The sequence below is a fragment of the Fusarium pseudograminearum genome, chromosome 3 (genome assembly GCF_000303195.2).
Source record: "Fusarium pseudograminearum CS3096 chromosome 3, whole genome shotgun sequence".
Lineage (NCBI taxonomy): Eukaryota > Fungi > Ascomycota > Sordariomycetes > Hypocreales > Nectriaceae > Fusarium > Fusarium pseudograminearum.
Genome location: NC_031953.1, coordinates 3,873,159 through 3,890,055, shown reverse-complemented (window position 1 = coordinate 3,890,055; position 16,897 = coordinate 3,873,159). Strand labels below are relative to the sequence as shown.

The window sequence follows — 16,897 nt, the reverse complement described above, 5'->3', positions numbered from 1 at the left end:
AGCCGTCCTTGGCGATCAAGTCCCGGAAAGCATCCTTGGTGACGAAGTGGTAGTGGACACCGTCGCTCTCGCCCTCGCGAGGGTTACGAGTAGTATGCGACACGGAGAGAGTGAACTGATCAGGGTGTCGGGTGAAGAGCATGTTGATCAGCGTGCCCTTTCCGACACCGCTAGGTCCCGAGATAACGATGGGTCGACGGTCCGAAGGAGAAGCCATTGTGAAGGAGCGTCTAGAGAGGCGATGGTTAGAACAGAGTATAGGGTAAACTGAAGCTACGTAGACTTACTTTGAGACTTGAAAGGTCGGTATTTGTTTAAAAGGAAGAGTTGAGTTGCGCTTCGCAATACCCAAAAACCACCGCATCGTGGGAAAATGCTTAACGATGGCGGGGTTCTAATCTAATGCAGGGAGCTGGCGCGCACTGTGGGGGAATTCGTCCAATCACGTGCTGTCCTGTGGTGGCTGTTGGATGATGTCTGCGGTGTAAGACTCATGGCACTGCAGTCAAGTAAACGAATCGAGTTGGTAAACTCGTGCCAATATAATGCCATGAGACAGTCTTGTTGTTCATGTAGGTTGAAATGCAGATTGCCGTAGCTCGTGAAACCGCACAAATTAGATGTCTTTGACTACGCCAAGGACATGAGAAAGTATAAAAATCAAGTATCCATTAGTATATGTATCGATTCTATATATCATTCCGACTTTATGCCATAAGCTGTCGTAACACGTCACCCGTTGCCTCAAGCCCGGGGTATCATCCATATCCTGCTTCATCCTCATTAACCTGAACACGCCCAACTCATATACGCCGTGGTGTCAACTCCTACTCCTCAATCAACTCGATGCTTGTTACGCGAAGGCCCTCTTTCAAGCTCGGGCGTTCTCACCTCGCGGGTTCGTTCTTCTCGAGGCTCAACAGCGTCGACTGTGGTGTCCCAGTGGATGTAGAACAATCGTCCTCGCCAATTGACCGTGTTGCCAAAGACAACTGCATAGGCCCAAACGGGAAAGGCAAGACCCTCGCGTCCAATCCAAGCAGCCAAGAATTCCAAAAATGGGCGTCTCTTAATTCCACCTGTGTTTTTGAAGCCCTTGGCAAAATAAGGGGTGTGTTCGTCGACCTCCATGGTGACGCCAGAATGCAGACGTAGGTAACCAATATAGTCTATAAGCATCCACAGCGTGGTTATCGTAAACCAGGCAATTGCCGTGGCGTTCCAGGTTTTAGGAATGCCCAAGTTTTGACTAAAGATTGGAATGGTTGTCATCGCGAGGGACATATAGGAAGCGAACAAAAAACATTCAGTGAACGGCTCAAGGATTGTTGCCGAAAGGACTGTATACTTCCTGGCTCTGAGCCAACGAGATCGACGCGCTGTATAGGCCTGAACAGACATGCCTGAGACTGGTTGAACGGCGATATCGCCCCAGACAAGTCCGTGGCTTTTGTAACCGGGGAAATCTGTTAGCCACAGCGCCTCGCCAATCAAGTGATCTTCGCAGATATTGTGCGAGAAATAATCGACACCCGTTGGGAGGTTCTTGTTCTGATCTAGTTTCGGGTTCAAAATACCATCTGTTGCTTGATCAAGCTGCGACTTGCGGAACATGTTGCTTTTACCCACAGCGCATGGCGCTGCACGGAGGGTATTGATGGCGCTGTAGAATTTGGCATGCGAAGTTGTCATGAACATTTCATCAATGCGTCCACCACCATGAGACATGACCTTGGGAAATTCCTCGGCACCCAGATCTTCAGTAGGGTGGTCTTCCTCGGGTGAAGCATCCAAGAGGGACCGACCTTCTGCAGCGAGCGGCGTGGAAAAGTCCATCAAGTCCACAACAATAGGGAGCTGGTGGACAAATTTGTAGGGTTTTACAGCGCCGCCGACTCTGTACCCCATAAGTTTGTCGACCATGCGTCCCAAGACTCCCTTCGCCATCCAGATGTTGCAGTCAATAATCCATACAATGTCACCCTTGGCCTCTCGGTACGCTCGGCTTAGATTACGGATCTTGGGATTGGGTCCCATATTGACAGTTTCGCTTAGTACATCGTCTTCTTTCTCAAGCATAATACGCGCATCGATCGTGGGGAAATCTTCGATGACCTTCTGAAGAATAGGGTACGCGGGATCGGTATCATCTTCGAGACAGAGTCGGATCGAGAACTTGTCCTGTGGGTAGTCCTGTCGAAAGGATGCAGCGATGCAGTCGTAGAGTCTAGGTTCTAAGCCCTTGACGGGTCGAATGATGGTGACGTGAGGCGCATTTTGGCCAAGCTGAGAGGACAGCGGAGGAGCAGGGCGATTCCTAAAGTTGTAAAGGCTTGCGTCGCGTGTCAGGGGGAGTTCTAATGTGTGGTGAATGGAAAACTTACAGTGCACGCACGCCAATGACGACAAGGGTAACAACAACGCAGCCAAGAACAAAGAGAGCTCCAGCGATACACTCTGTAAAAGAATACATTGTAAGTTTGGCAGTGGAGGAGCGAAATTGAGCAACGGGAGCGCCCGTCAACCTCGAATGGAAAGGAAGGTTTCCTTTGAAAGGGTACTCCTACTCCGCAAGGTTGGAGGTAGGACCATAGGAGTAATTAAACAGAGATCTGCCAGGGCCTGTGGACTCTGGAGGGAGGTTGGACATGGGCCCCGCCAGACATTGCACTACTTATGAAGGTAAGACATTGAACAACGTTGACTGTACAGAGTGAATGCTTGTTATTATTACCTGGGAAGAAGACGGTGAATAGAGGCTAGAAAACGATGATTCTCTGCTCGTGAATGTCCTGATTTACCGTCACCTTATGAGATCGGCTAGGTTTCCATGAGGTTTTCTAGAAGGCCACCTGTCTGAAGCTGGCCCCCGGCAGTTGATCTCATCACAGTGACATGCATCAGCTATGACGATTAATGAGTGAGTAATTCGACAATGATGCCTGAAAGACACCCCTTTGTTCATCAAGACAGTTTTACGTCTCTCAGGTCACTGTCTCTCTGCTGAAGCCCGTACAGAGTTTGTTAATGAAAGACAAAAAGTGAAAGGAAAAAAGGCCCCTGATGCTGTAGGGTAGATGAGCGACGACAGCGTTTGATTATCGCGCATCTAACCAAGCTAGCCAAGCTTCAGTACCTGTATGTACCTGGTAGTCTGATCAACATTACTCCAACGTCGTTAGCTTGCAAGCAACTAGCCACGCATGACGGCTTGATTCGGTCACAGCTCCAAGTTCTTGCGTCTGTTCATGAGTAGCCTATTTCTGGAGAGGTAGTGTGATTGAAGAAAACCAATAAGGAACATGTCTTTTCGACTCGACATCTCCGTGCGGCTTAAAAAGGTTCATCCCGATAACTTGTCACCCACAACTTGAGAGGAGGGATTGGTCAGTCATATCTCCTTGGTGGAGACTGGAGAGTTCAAGCAAAATGTGGCCTTGCGCACGAGGCATCAAAGTGGGGAGCTCCAATTCCAGAAAACCTCGATTTTCTTCCCCCATCAACCTTTCTCCGTCATCATCCTCACAAAAAACACACAACAAAATCTCTCACAGCTCGTGGAAGCTTTCGCACCTCAGGTCGAGCTTCACACTTGAGCAATCAACATTGTTCATCCTTCAAGGTTGAGCATTGTGTTGCTGTGAATGGCCACGAGGATTAATTCCCAGCCAGCATCGTGCCTGGGCCACGCCCTAGAGAGGTAGGTTTCTTGACGTTTTCAAGCCTTTTTCTTTTCTTGATTCGAATGCATGAGCGCTTGCCTTCTTGCTTCGAAGTCCCAAAGCTTCTCATTGGAGCTTTATTCTGTTGCGGTGATGACACCATATCAAAATGCTTAGAGAATCCATTCATTTGGTCTCCCATGAAGCCTTGATATTATAGACTACAACGGTATCTGAGCAACGCAACACACTTGGCTTTTGTTTATCTCTTTGCTACTTGAGATCTCAACTAACATCTGTCACAAGACCAAGATGACCCCGGTGAGAAATGGCTGAGATTCAATCATCAAATACAAAGCCCGTTGGTACCGCGCCTACCACGGATTCCGCCAACCAACGGCAATCCCAGCAGCGAGGACCATCATTACATCAGATCTACGCCCTTCCGGCCCCGATCCGTACATTCCCTCTGCCGGCCTTTTACCCAAGCAACCCCATATCTCTCTTTCATGTTGCGTATGCGTGGTTAGGCCAGCTGTGGTCTCCGCCCAAGGCGGAACCCTCAGCTGTGCACATTGGAACATGGTCCGCCGCTACATCATCCGTTCACATTACGGATGATGTCTCTACCCGAGCCTTGTGGGAGCAAGGCTTCTATGGCAAGGGTAGTCTAAGTCGTAGTGAGCCAAATTGGCTCAAGCGTGAGCAGGTCCGACAAGGACTTGCTGATGCACATGTCAGCGAAATCATGACTGTGCAAAGACGCCAAGAGCGTATGCGCGCCAAGTGGGAGCGAGCACGTCTTGAACAGGAGGTAATTAGAGAGACCAGACTGAAGGAGGCCGAAGAAGCGAAAGCGAGAGAAACCAAGGCGCTAAAGGCCGAGGAAATAAAATTGCGATCTCAAGAGTCGAAAGACATCGCAACGCCCGAGTCTGACAAGCCAATCTCACTATCCGCCGCTCTTCCAACCTACGAGTCACCTGTCAGCCCTGCTGCCCTTCTGTCTCTGCCAAACTCCTTGGCAGACCTGGTACAGCCCAAGATCATTCAGCCTGTCACACCTGTTGTTTCTGTGCCCACATATGCCTCTCCGGTGTGCCCTCAGACCATTCTATCTCTGCCAAACTCGGCGACAGATATTGTCAACAAGCCTGTTGGCGAAAATGCTGCGGAAGAGTTCAATATCTTTGGGATTTCTGGGTCTAATATGGCTGGACTTGGTTTGTCCGTGGATACTGCGCGTTCTAACTCAGTCAACGAAGTTGTCGCCAATGGCGCCGCTTCTGTGATAAGCTCATCGTCTGATGACGAAGGCATTACGAGGCCGAAGAACCGTCGCAAGAGTGTTCGGTTCTCTCCTACTGTGGAGTCTACCACGTTTCACTTCGCAGACCCTCCAAGCCCCAAGCGTGCAGAGTCTAATGGCAAGCTGAATGGGCTGAGTGATGGCCGCCCTATCTCGCCTGTGGCTTTGAATGGACGAAAAGAAGATGGCAAAACGGAGATTGTGAACAAGCCTGTTCTGAAGAACATGGAACACCTTCAGCTTATGCCCGAGGAGGCGTTCTTCCTGAGCTTTGGCCTGGGAGCCTTACAAGTCACTGACCCTGCTTCTGGTTCTCAGTTGTCATCGTTGGATTTGTTGAGACTCTTCCGGCAGCATTCATACTTCCCCCCTCGTGTTGAGGCTGAAGACCCTGCCCTTCAGCCTGACGACAACTTTCTGATTCACTACGCTGTGTACCACCACTTCAGATCCCTTGGCTTTGTTCCTCGTGGTGGTATCAAGTTTGGTGTTGACTGGCTGTTGTACACCCGAGGACCTGTCTTTGATCATGCCGAGTTTGGATTGATTGTCATTCCATCTTACTCCGATGCTCTTTGGAAGGAGAGTGGAAAGCAGAACCCACAAAAGACTTGGCAATGGCTTCACGGGACTGTGCGCGTCCTTTCACATGTCACCAAGAGTCTGGTGCTGGTTTATGTGGATGTGCCCCCTCCATCGAAATTCGAGCAGGCTCTTGAGAAGGGTGTCGCCGAGGCCTTGAAGCTATACAAGGTCAGAGAGGTGATGGTCAAGCGATGGTCGACTAACCGCAACAGAGGATGATGAGTTCACGCTTAATGAGAAAACGTCGAATGAATGGAAATGTGCTTGTATTATATCGGTGGATAATATGATCTTTCATGTACAATAGGCGACGAGGCGTTTATGGTTTATCGCACAGCACAGCACAACATTCTACATCATGACATGAAGAAAACAAATACCTGATCTTTGATCAAAACTCCATACACACTTGCAGTTCACTTCTTTGTGCATGTATGCTGTGAAAATATGATGTAAAGTCGACTGTGAGTCGTCCTGTAGAAATTACTGTAAGTACCTATGTCGTATGATCATGCCAACCCATGTTTGCCTTTGATAGAAGCTGTATTAAGCAGCTCCAAGGAACTGAACGCGGGGCTGAGCCGACAACCCCACCTGAAGCTAGCGGCACCTTCTTCCCTTCTGGCCGAGGTACGTAGAGGCAGCTTAACATTTACCTACAGATGCCACCTTTGAACTGAGCCTGAACCTTTTATTTCCTCCAATTCTTTCCTTTCTGTTCCTCTTCTCTCCATTCAACTCCGGCGCGGCGCATAGGAGCGACAGAAGCTAGACGAGAGCACTCATCATGTTCTCCCGTCGACTGGCAACGCAAAGTTGCAGGGCAATTCCTCGTGGATTCTCATTAACGCGAATACATGCTCAAAACGCTACCTCCTACAGAAGGATCATCAGTAAACCGCCGCCCCAATTTAAAGTCCGAGACTCCTTCAAGATCAACGATGACTCTCTCACCATTTCCAGCAGTGGCCGTTCTATCTTCATGGTGGATAATGAGAAGGGCTGGACGAAATTAGACGCCATGCTTCTCCGCGACAGCTGCACTTGTGCAACGTGCGTCGACACAGCCTCGGGCCAAAAAACCTTTGCTACAACAGCCATACCGTCAAATATTGCCATTGACAAGATCCGCAAGACTGAGGAAGGTGTTGGCATCACGTTCAAGAACGACATGTATCCCGACCACGAGATGATATTTCCCTGGTTGTTAGTCAGTCAAGCAATGGGTCACCAAAAAGTTCCAAAGATGCCTTTTCCAAGACAAGAACTTGTGTTCCCCAAAACGGGCCGGACGTTCTGGGACAAAGCCATCATCCAGGAACGTGTTCGCAAGATCGACTACCACGAATTCATGAAAGGCTCCGACGCGTTCTGGCACACCATTCTGGACCTCTCAAATCTTGGCCTCGTCTTCCTCAAAAATGTGCCGCAGGACGAGAATTCCATCGTCAACATCACCACGCGTATCGCCAACATCAAAGAGACCTTTTACGGCCGCACGTTCGACGTTCGCGCAAAGCCAGATGCTGAGAACGTGGCCTACACGAGTGGCTACTTGGGCCTTCACCAGGATCTGCTGTACCTTGAAAGCCCGCCCGCCATTCAACTGCTTCACTGTATGGAGAACTCGTGTGAAGGTGGAGAATCCCTTTTCAGCGATGGTCTGTTCGCTGGCAAACTGCTCTTCCTACAATCTTCTCCAACAATCAGGAACCTCTGGAAAGTAATGGTTCCGTATCACTACGAGAAGCACGGCTACTTCTACCATCAAAGACGACCGATTCTTGAGCTCGGCCCGAGTGAAAACCTCGCCGGTGTAAACTGGAGTCCGCCTTTCCAGGACCAATTCTCGAGCGCTGCCGTCGATGCACGAGAGTGGCTTGAGCCAGCGAAGCTATTCGATCGAATGATCAATAACCCTGACGTTATGTACGAGATGAAGATGGAGCCTGGAGAGTGTGTGCTTTTCGACAATACGCGGATTATGCATGGGCGCAATAAGTTCGATGTCGGTGGTGGATCGAGATGGTTGAGGGGAGCGTACATTTCGAGAGAGGACTTTGTGAGCCGCGCACTGCATGTACCCGAGGAACTGGCAACGGAATATCGAGCTGGCAAGAAATGGAGTCGTGATATTGAAGATCAAGAAGTGAGGGGGTCAGAGTGGTTTGGAAAGACCTTGGCACAGGTCGATGAAGTGATTGAAGGACTGAAGAAAGACAAGAGCATCGATAAGATGAAGTCAAGAGACTTTGAGCTGTTGAGGATGTAAAATAAGTCAGGGAGGATATAGAGCACGCGCAGTATAACGAGACTGCATCAAGAATTGCTTGAATTAAAAATTTAGATGTTAACGACTACCTTTCTGATCCCCATTCCGAGACGCCTAACTGATCTAAAAGCAGGCCATAAATTATGTTTTATCGATCATCGTTACTACTATCCATAAGATGTTTACCACTTCTTGGCCTCAACGCCCTCAGGAGGAACCGTCTCGACCTTTCGGCCCTTGACATCGTCCCAATCTGTGCTGAGGCTGGTACCGTTGCTCTCAGTGAAACTCTTCATCATGGCTCGTTGCTGCTCAGGAGTAGCACCCTTGAAAAGCTTCTTGAAGAAGACGTTAACATCCTTCTCTTCGTCGGAGTCAATATCGTCGCCAATGTTGTCCCAGTTCTTCTTTTCGGCCTTGGAAGACGTAGGATGTTTTGAGGATGCCTCGGAGGTGGCGGGGGTCTTTCCTTTGTCGTTGGCAATGGTTGATTCATCTCCCTGGACGGCAGAAGTCGAGGCCTCGGTTGAGGCAACGGCGGCATCCATGGCCTGCTTGCGAGCTTCTTTGAGAAGCTTGAGCTTTCTGGGATGGAGGTTAATACGTGTTGTTAGAAGAGAGACACTGTACATACTCGGCTTCCTCATTGTGTGCACTGGAGGAGGTTGTGTTATTGTCCTCGTCTTTCTTGAGCTGTTTCCACATTCCAGGACCTTTCTTTTTGAGTGTAAGCTCAACCTTGTTGGGAGTGACCCTGTAGGTAGAAGTATCGGTATTGATAGGGCTCCATGTGTGGAAGCTCAGGCATCTCTCGGAGCCATTGGGCCAAACGATAGGATCAAGAGAAACAAAGTCGTCCTTGAAAACAACCTGTAGTTTGTCTTTGTTGACTTTCTTGGAGAAAATTGACACTGACATGGTGTCATTGTTCTGGAACTCTTGCATTCGCGGAGGGGAATCATCGACCACGGCGGGCTTAGTGGTAGTTTGAGTAGTAGGGGCTTTGGTGTCGGTTATTCCCAAATCCGCCAAACCTGCCAACTCCTTCAACTCAGGCTTGGCACTTGTGGTGAGCTTACGGGCAGGGTCGTCCTCCGGGAGCTTCTCCATAGCAAATAGGATTTGCATGCGCAGAGTGCTGGCGATACGCCAATCTTTCCAATTAGATGGCTCTGATTGTTGGAGTGAGGGGCCCTTTTTGTTGTTTATTTCATCTGTCGCCGATTCCTCTTGTGCATCTTTCAAGGCCACCTTGTAGAAACCATTCTCGTCACACTTGGTCTTGGCTGGGTCTTCCTTCTCGGTTGCAGGGAAATTCTTAACCAGACGCATGGCGTAAACACAGCATGCATCTGCGTTGGCATATTGTCTAAGACGGAAGTAGGCGACAGCACGTCGATAGTGGGCTTCGATGAGCTGTGGTCGCTTGTTACGGTCATACGCCGAGTGCCAAGCGAGATTGGCGTCGTCGAGTGCCTCTTGGAACTTTCCACGGTTGATGAGGGCTTTCGATCGAGCTATGAGCCACTGGGGATTCTTGGAGGTTTGGAGAGCGATTGTAAGCTTATCGATGGCTTCATCCCAGTTGCGGGCTTCGGCGGCGGCGAGACCCTGCTGGGCCAATGTAGTGTATGACATCGTGGGTGCTGGACGTGCTCTTGGTGGATGGGATTTGAAGAGAAGAAATGACGGTGCCTTTAAATAGGAAAAGAAAACTTCGTAGGCATTTGTGTTTGATGCTGCATGCAAGGCAGCAGTGAGAGTAAAGTCAAACAAAGGTCGAGTTTAGATGGTGGGTTCTGGAAGCTTTGGTGGGGCCGGCGGACGGCCATGAGCATGATGCGCTCCTTCCTCATTGTGCAGATGGTGTCGGCAAGCACTCTAACAGGTACTAACCTATATCCATGAAGGAAGTACAGAGAAAGCCAAGTTTGTAACAAGAAAAAGACATGGCTCTCAATAATAAAATAAAATAACCTTTCCTTTACTTTCATCTCTTATGATTTCAAAGTCTTTATGCCACTCCACTTAGAGTCTTCGTGACTAGACAAAAACGGAGTTGGCTGCACTACACCAACCCTTTTCAATTTCTCTATACTGATTCGTTTCTAGTCCATCATCAACACAATGACCTAGGTATATTGTTAAACATGAGCGAACATGATTGCCACTACACACCTAGACCACGCGACTAATACATCAGGCCTGATTCTTTTGATACGAACCAGTGACTATCTATTACTTCTGACTCAGACCCTCTGAACCTATACTTTCCACCTACGGCGTATCAGCGAGAAAAAAGAGGTAGCTCGACTTCTCAAAGCCTCCATTGCGTAACCTGGGAACCTTGCTCTATGCTGACGGACAAGTTTACTACTGGCCCAATTGCGCGTCAGTTTATCTGGTTGGCTAGGCGCGTGGAAAATCCCCATTCCAGGCGAAAGGTTGAAGCTAGCATTGTACCAGGGGGGCGGTGCACCTCCTAATTGTTCCATAGGCACTTTCAAGAGAGAGAATTCGTTGTGTCTGAAAGGAATCAGACTATCTACCTCGTTCCAGGTAATAGTTTGTTGACTTTCGAACTCCTTCTGTGCTTCTTGGATGGTACTCTCCTCGAGTGCATCTAGCTCCGCTCGACGTCTAGCTATCTCCTTGAGGCTATTGTCGAGTTCAGCATCAATTTCGTCTTTCAGACCAGAAAGTGCCCCAAGTTGAGTCTCGAGAGAGTCTCGAATCGTCTGGAGTATACCCAGAGCATCCGAACCCGGGATTTGAAGAACACTGCAGAATTGAACAGCGTGGCCTGCCAATAGTGTGAGCTCGCGGCTAGCGACCACATCACGATGAACAGCGGCATTGCGCAGTCGTGCCATTGAGGCCATAAGAAGCCTCAGAGGAATCTTCACGTCTTTCGAGCGAGCAAGTTTCTCTAACTCCTTAAACCTCTTTCCTCCAAGGTGGCGCATCCATATATCCAACTCGCCTGCTTCTGGACAGTCCCATTCCATAATTGCCAGGATCTCAGGCATGTTCTCTCTAGCAAAGTCAAAGCATGCGTGCTCCAAGATAGTTTGCATTCGCTTCAGGACGAGGTGTTGTGTTATGAAACGTGGCTTGGCCTGGGTTGACGCGGTTGACGCAGCTACGGTGTCTTTCTTCTTCTGGGAACTGGCAGGTGATTGAGGAGCTATGCGGTTTATGTGAGCATCACGCTTGAAAAACAGGTCCCATCAAATCTTTTAACTCACGGGAAAGGATGCGAACGTCATCGCTAATATCGGGACAGGAGGTGGGGACCTTTGCTTCCGTCGTCTTCACAGGCGATGGTGTTGTGTCTGGACGGGTTTCTTCTTTTGCCGAAGATTTATCGGCGACTTGCGATACTTGAACATCTGACTCTTGCTCAACCTTTACAGGCTCTATCACCTCGATAGGGCCTTCAGAGACAATCGGTGGAGGATCAATGTTGGTTGAAGTGTCGTCCTTCTGTTTCAAGTCCAAGGGGGGCTGGACCACCTCGCTCGGCTCAGAAGCATCGAGCTCTGGAGATGACTCTGTTGTGGAGAATCGCTCTTTGGCGTATTTCTCGTTCTTAAAAACTTTGGCTTGAAGCAGTGTGAGAACAGCCCTTATAACTGTCCCCCTGCCGTATTTTTCAAGCACAGCAGCAGCGACGGGGTGAGCTCGCGGGTTGTCGATGTGTCCCTTCACATATGAGGGCTTTCGATAACATTTGTATGACCCATTGAAAACGTGCTTGTAAGCGACGTAGATTTCATGCTCTTGGTCCTGGGTTAGATCCATCTGAGGCTTTGATGTATCTGGTTTAGCCTTCTGAGGCTTTGGTGGTGTTTTTGATCTAGTCATGATATGCTAGAAATAAACAACCTAGGCTCTCGTTGAAGTTGGCAAAAATGCTAGGATTGCAAGAGTCGAGCGAGACTTTTGCCAACTCGGGATTGGCTGGGGTGGGGGAGGAATGTTTATAAAGAGCGAGAGAGTGAACCAGTATACGTTGCCAAAGTGCAGAGACGATTCAAAAACATTAAGGAGAAATGCAAAAATCGTGGTGCACGCCGCAAATACACCCCGATCCCGTTTCGAAACTGTAGCGGGTAGACAATGGCTAGAAAAAAGTTGATGATGCTAAAATAAAGCAGATTTAGGCACGCCCCACTCACGTCACAGTACTTAGTAATTTTTGTCTCTCATGGTCCAAGGAGTTATATAAACCCTACTAACTTACTGATAGGCTCATATCTCTTTCCAGATTGACGACGACACGCCTATAATACATCCTACTGACAGTGTTTGTCAGTTTTGGCCGATAGCTATTGCAGCAGCCTCCCTGTATACATGTTGAAACTGCAACGCCATCACTATCAGGAACGGTTGCAAAAGGCCAAACGCATGGCCATCGTTAATTAAATAAAATTATGTAGTGAAATAGGCCGTGACTGCATGCCTTGCCATGCATCATTTATTACTCTATGACTTCTCAATACCATTTCCCTGCAAAGCCCAACTAGGAACCAGCTTCTCCTCAGGAAACCTCTTGGCAAACATGCCTAGCGCCTTGATGGTAAAGGTAAACTTGTAGTTGGGATAAGAGATCATGCATGACTTGTTAAAGACACCCTCGATGGCCTCCTGTAGCCACTCTCCGTTTGGCTGTTGACGATCCATGATCAACTGGATGCCTCTCTTCAGGGGCTCCACATGGGGGTAATCAGCCTCCATCAGGCCGATCAAAGCCCAGGCTGTCTGAACCACAAGGGATCCTGATGGATGTTCAACATATTCCATTGTTTCGCAAGCCTATGCATGTTAGTAATGGATTTCAGAAAAAATCCTGGCTTTCATACCTTGTAGCTTTCTGACCAGCCGCCGTCAGCCCTCTGCTTGGATATCAAAAAGTCACAGCCGCGTCGTGAGTTCTCGCCTGTACCGTATGTCTGACCGATGTGCTTCATACTCTCGAGCGCAAACATGCCAGCGTATGTAAAGCAAATACCCCAGCTTCCGTACCAACCACCATCGGGACGCTGGTTGGACTTGATCCACTCGGCGGCTGTTCGAATCAGAGTCTTGACTTCCTTGGTACGGTAATCAGGCCAGTACTTGTTGAACAAAGACAGAGCCGTCACGCAGGCTGTTGTGCATTCGGGATAGTCGTACTCGATCATGATGCGACCGAAAACCTCGGCGGCGTTGAGCATTTCCAGCCACTCGCCTCCTCGTCGCTTTTCGTAAGACGACATGCCACCGTTGCTATTCTGATATAGCAGAAGAGTATCAACGGCATCGAATAGTCTCTTTTCCTCAAGGACTTCGGGGAGTCCGCCCACCTTTTGTAGAAGGATGATGGCCTTCATTGCTTCGGAGATACAATCACTAACACCATAGCCCTGGTCCTTGTTGCTGAACGGCCAGCCACCCTTTCGGGGTTGGCGATAGCAAACATCCTGATCAACACAATCCTCTCGAATTTGTTGTCTTTCCAGATACTGCAGCGACTTCATCAACATCGGCTTCCACTTCTCGTCCTTGTGGAGGCCGGCTTCGAAGACCGCTTGGATCAAAAAGGCTGTATCCCAACATTGAACGCCATTGGTGCCATTGACCAACATACCCTCGTCCTTGACCCAGAGAAACTCCTCAAGTCGCTCGATGTGTCTTTGTACGCCGTAATTGTCCGGACCGTCGCGAGCGTAGCACATGACTGTGTTCATAGTGGCGTTGACGGGCGCCAAGCATGCATAGTCGGTGTTGGCATCTTCCATGTCAACCTGCTTACTCGACCAGGCCTCGGCCTTTTCTTTCAGAGCATTGGGTCGAAGATAAGGGTTCCAGATATTGACAATCAGCCAGTTGGCTGTGTTGAGAAGCCATGATTTAGGGTGATAGTTATCGACGACACCAATGTCATTGCGGTGGTTTGTCCACTTGATCTTGGCGTAGTCCTCGATGAAGACCTCCTTCTTCAATGATCGGATAACATCTGTCTCTTCGCAACTCCATCGCTTTGAGTACAACCAGCCCATTGGAAGGAACACCATTCGAATGTGAATCCACCATCGCCATGGCGCAAAAGGAACCCAGTCAGGGAGCAGCCATATTTCTGGTGGCACAGGATTGACGACATCCCAATCCATGACTCCTAGGACACCCATCCAGAACTTTGCCCAGTGCGGCGCATACAATGCGCCTCCCATCTTATGAAGAGTGCCTCTAGCCTTGACCAATACAGGGTCGTCGGCCTCGACTCCAACAAGACGAAGGGCAACATAGTTCATCAATGTTCCAAAAACGCTGCTTTCGCCTTCGATATGCAAACCCCAGCCTCCATCTTCGGGGTGCGCTCGCGCGGATAGATAGTTGTAGATGGCTGTTGCTTTCGAAGTGGAAATCGGTGTCCTGGTGACATACCAGGTGATGATAACACTGGGTAGGAGAAACATAGGGCCGCCATATTCGCAGCCCCAGTGACCGCTGGGTAGTTGAAGTTTTTCGAAGAAGTCGAGGCCATTCGTGGCGGCTGCCAAGGGACTGTCGGGGGTTGGAAGATCTGGAAGATCCTACAATGGACATATTAGCTTCAGTTTGACGAAAGGAAGTAAACATGGAGTACGCACCAGGGATTGGTTCAAGTACCACTTCTCGGCATAACTCTGTGGCCACTCCTTTGCAGCATCGTCGTCCTCAAGGTAGTGCCATGTGTGGCGGCTGTCGTCGTCCTTGAGCCTCCATCGTGTCTTGTCCAACTCTGAACCGATACGAGGCTGCTTGGGGAATGGCTGGCCCTGTTTCAATAGTGGTTCAGACTCGGAGTCAGCAGCGCGCTTACGTGACTTTAGCGCGCTAGCGTCACGTCCAGTAGAGTTGGCGACCATGTTTGGAGAAGTGCAGAGGTTCTCGATAGAACACAAAGTAAAGTCAATTGATCAAGTCGTAGTGGAGTGATGTGGAAATAAACCCTTTGTCAAAGCCAAATAACGGCAGAAGAAGCACATGCTTTTAACTAAACTGACACGGAACCGGAATTAAACAGTTTGGGCTAGACGCAAGGGCCGCGGGCGCCCGGTAGCACTTGCCCGGTACGGGGTCATGGACATCAAAATGTCCCGGCCCTGGCGGTCAAGCCCCTGAAAGTCAATTCGGGCATGCGCGGGATTGGTTGCATCTACTAACACAAGACACCATCTGCGTATTCGGACAACATTTGGCATCATTCTTGAACAACTTGAATTAAATTATTACTACTGAATCGGCCTTGCCAAATCTCTAGTGAATATGGACCAAGACCCATACATTGCTCAAGCAATTGCTATACCAGAATTGACCCAAAGACACCAGACTGACCTCCCATCATCAGCGACAATCACCAACAATGATACGAATACGATAATTCACAATACGAATGTCGGAGCAGTCGTGTCTCGCATTGAGGGCATCCTCGAGCAAATCATTGACGCTTTAGCTGCAGGCCAAGAACTGTCGATTGCCTTTTCTACCAGGAAGCCCTCTCGTCAGGCTTCCAATGCCACCCCGGAGCAGGTTCACTTCCCTGGTCGCAACAAGCAAGAGGCCACCAAGTTTGGTAATATTCTGCAGCATCTGCATGCCTCTTGACTGACATGATCAGCGCGCATTCTTCTCATACTTCAGCTTTCACATGACGCTCTTGTATCTGGCACAGTCCTCACCAAGCGGTTAGTTAGATCTGTCTACAGGTGGATACTTGCTAATGACCCTAGCCATATCTTCTACCAACACCAAGATCTCTTCGAGAAGCAAAGAGAGGTAGACGATCTTGTTGACGATATCGCTTTCACTCTTGGTATCAGTCGTGGAAACTTGAACATTGTGCGCCTCCTTGGTTGAACACTACTAAGCATGACTGCTTACTATAACAGGTCGCAGCTTCAAAGGGTGTACTGGCTGGGCCGCTTACCATAGGTCTCTATGACGGCAGTACACTGAACCCTTGTTTGGGGGACCTGGTATGTCAAGTCTGATATGCTATCTTATCAATTTCTTATTGGAGTAGGGAGTAGCTATCCCAACTGTTCAGTCGATTTCGGGTGTCGACATCCATGATGCCAGATAGATTCTGGTAGTGGAGAAGGATGTAAGCGCTGCATTAAATCGCTTCGCAATTGCAAAGGCTCACCTTTTGTCTAGGCCGTCTTCAGATCACTCTGCTCCTCTCAATTCTGGAGGGTGTCTCTGTCTGGCCCCGGTGTACTTGTCACTGTACGTATTTGCCAGGCCCTTCCAAGGCGTAGACTCACAGAAATAGGCAAAAGGGTATCCAGATCTAACCACTCGTTCATTCCTAAACCTTGTCAGCACGAGGTATCCCCAGCTACCAATTCTGGGGCTATTCGACTTCGACCCTGATGGAGTCAAGATTATGCGGTGCTACCGATATGGATCCGACAGACTAAGCCATGAAGCTGATCTCGGCACTGAAACACTGCAGTGGCTTGGTATCAAGTCAACACATCTCTTTCGGGATTATGCCAGTGATTCGGCGACCATCACTTCCAGTCAGTCTTCGCCATCATCCATCACCTCTACCTCATGTCGAAACCCTGTCTCCTACATGAGTGCACGAGAACGAAGCGCAGCGATCTCAACACTCAAAAAGGTCGTTCATCCGTCGCATCTTGATACTGAAGTGTCAGAAACAAAACATGAGCTACAATTGATGCTCGTTCTTGGAGTCAAGGCTGAGATCGAGTGGCTGGATGAATCTGGAGATCTATTTTCATGGCTCGATGACGAGATTGGCGAAGCATTGATCAGTGATATGATTTGAACATAAAGTCGATGGTATTGTCCTTCAGGTACGAAATATGAGTCCAAAGCCGATTTCTGTACAATAGGTAGCCTAGTTACAGAATGATCTGCTTGTCATAGTCATCTAAAATCATCAACAAAGATTACCTACCCTGCGTCTCGATCCACCCCCACACCGTGCGAAAATAGCGGGGTATCTACCCACACAGTCCCCTCATCTTCACAAAATTTTATATTCTTGACATTGAATCATCATCAAGCGCA

The 16,897-nt window shown here is 49.0% G+C and overlaps 7 protein-coding genes across 7 annotated transcripts; 3 read left to right on the top strand and 4 right to left on the bottom strand.

Annotated features, from left to right (window-relative positions):
- Positions 1–834: 834 nt before the first annotated feature.
- On the bottom strand, positions 835–2,473 carry FPSE_03024 (uncharacterized protein; the record flags this gene model as incomplete). Its single annotated transcript, XM_009256143.1, has 2 exons — positions 835–2,332; positions 2,385–2,473. 2 exons carry the CDS (start codon positions 2,471–2,473, stop codon positions 835–837), a joined length of 1,587 nt encoding a protein of 528 aa, XP_009254418.1.
- Positions 2,474–3,990: 1,517 nt separating this feature from the next.
- On the top strand, positions 3,991–5,775 carry FPSE_03025 (uncharacterized protein; the record flags this gene model as incomplete). Its single annotated transcript, XM_009256144.1, has 1 exon — positions 3,991–5,775. One exon carries the CDS (start codon positions 3,991–3,993, stop codon positions 5,773–5,775), a length of 1,785 nt encoding a protein of 594 aa, XP_009254419.1.
- A 568-nt stretch (positions 5,776–6,343) lies between these two features.
- Positions 6,344–7,828, top strand: FPSE_03026 (uncharacterized protein; the record flags this gene model as incomplete). Its single annotated transcript, XM_009256145.1, has 1 exon — positions 6,344–7,828. One exon carries the CDS (start codon positions 6,344–6,346, stop codon positions 7,826–7,828), a length of 1,485 nt encoding a protein of 494 aa, XP_009254420.1.
- Positions 7,829–8,010: 182 nt separating this feature from the next.
- On the bottom strand, positions 8,011–9,466 carry FPSE_03027 (uncharacterized protein; the record flags this gene model as incomplete). The annotated part of the gene is made up of 2 exons (XM_009256146.1): positions 8,011–8,413; positions 8,463–9,466. 2 exons carry the CDS (start codon positions 9,464–9,466, stop codon positions 8,011–8,013), a joined length of 1,407 nt encoding a protein of 468 aa, XP_009254421.1.
- A 405-nt stretch (positions 9,467–9,871) lies between these two features.
- FPSE_03028 (uncharacterized protein) lies at positions 9,872–11,695 on the bottom strand (the record flags this gene model as incomplete). Its single annotated transcript, XM_009256147.1, has 3 exons — positions 9,872–9,960; positions 10,110–11,015; positions 11,077–11,695. 3 exons carry the CDS (start codon positions 11,693–11,695, stop codon positions 9,872–9,874), a joined length of 1,614 nt encoding a protein of 537 aa, XP_009254422.1.
- A 621-nt stretch (positions 11,696–12,316) lies between these two features.
- Positions 12,317–14,721, bottom strand: FPSE_03029 (uncharacterized protein; the record flags this gene model as incomplete). Its single annotated transcript, XM_009256148.1, has 3 exons — positions 12,317–12,646; positions 12,694–14,406; positions 14,464–14,721. 3 exons carry the CDS (start codon positions 14,719–14,721, stop codon positions 12,317–12,319), a joined length of 2,301 nt encoding a protein of 766 aa, XP_009254423.1.
- Positions 14,722–15,121: 400 nt separating this feature from the next.
- Positions 15,122–16,652, top strand: FPSE_03030 (uncharacterized protein; the record flags this gene model as incomplete). Its single annotated transcript, XM_009256149.1, has 6 exons — positions 15,122–15,428; positions 15,474–15,540; positions 15,586–15,694; positions 15,745–15,831; positions 16,013–16,084; positions 16,131–16,652. The coding sequence occupies 6 exons, from the start codon at positions 15,122–15,124 to the stop codon at positions 16,650–16,652; spliced, it is 1,164 nt and encodes a 387-aa protein (XP_009254424.1).
- Between the last annotated feature and the right edge of the window lie 245 nt (positions 16,653–16,897).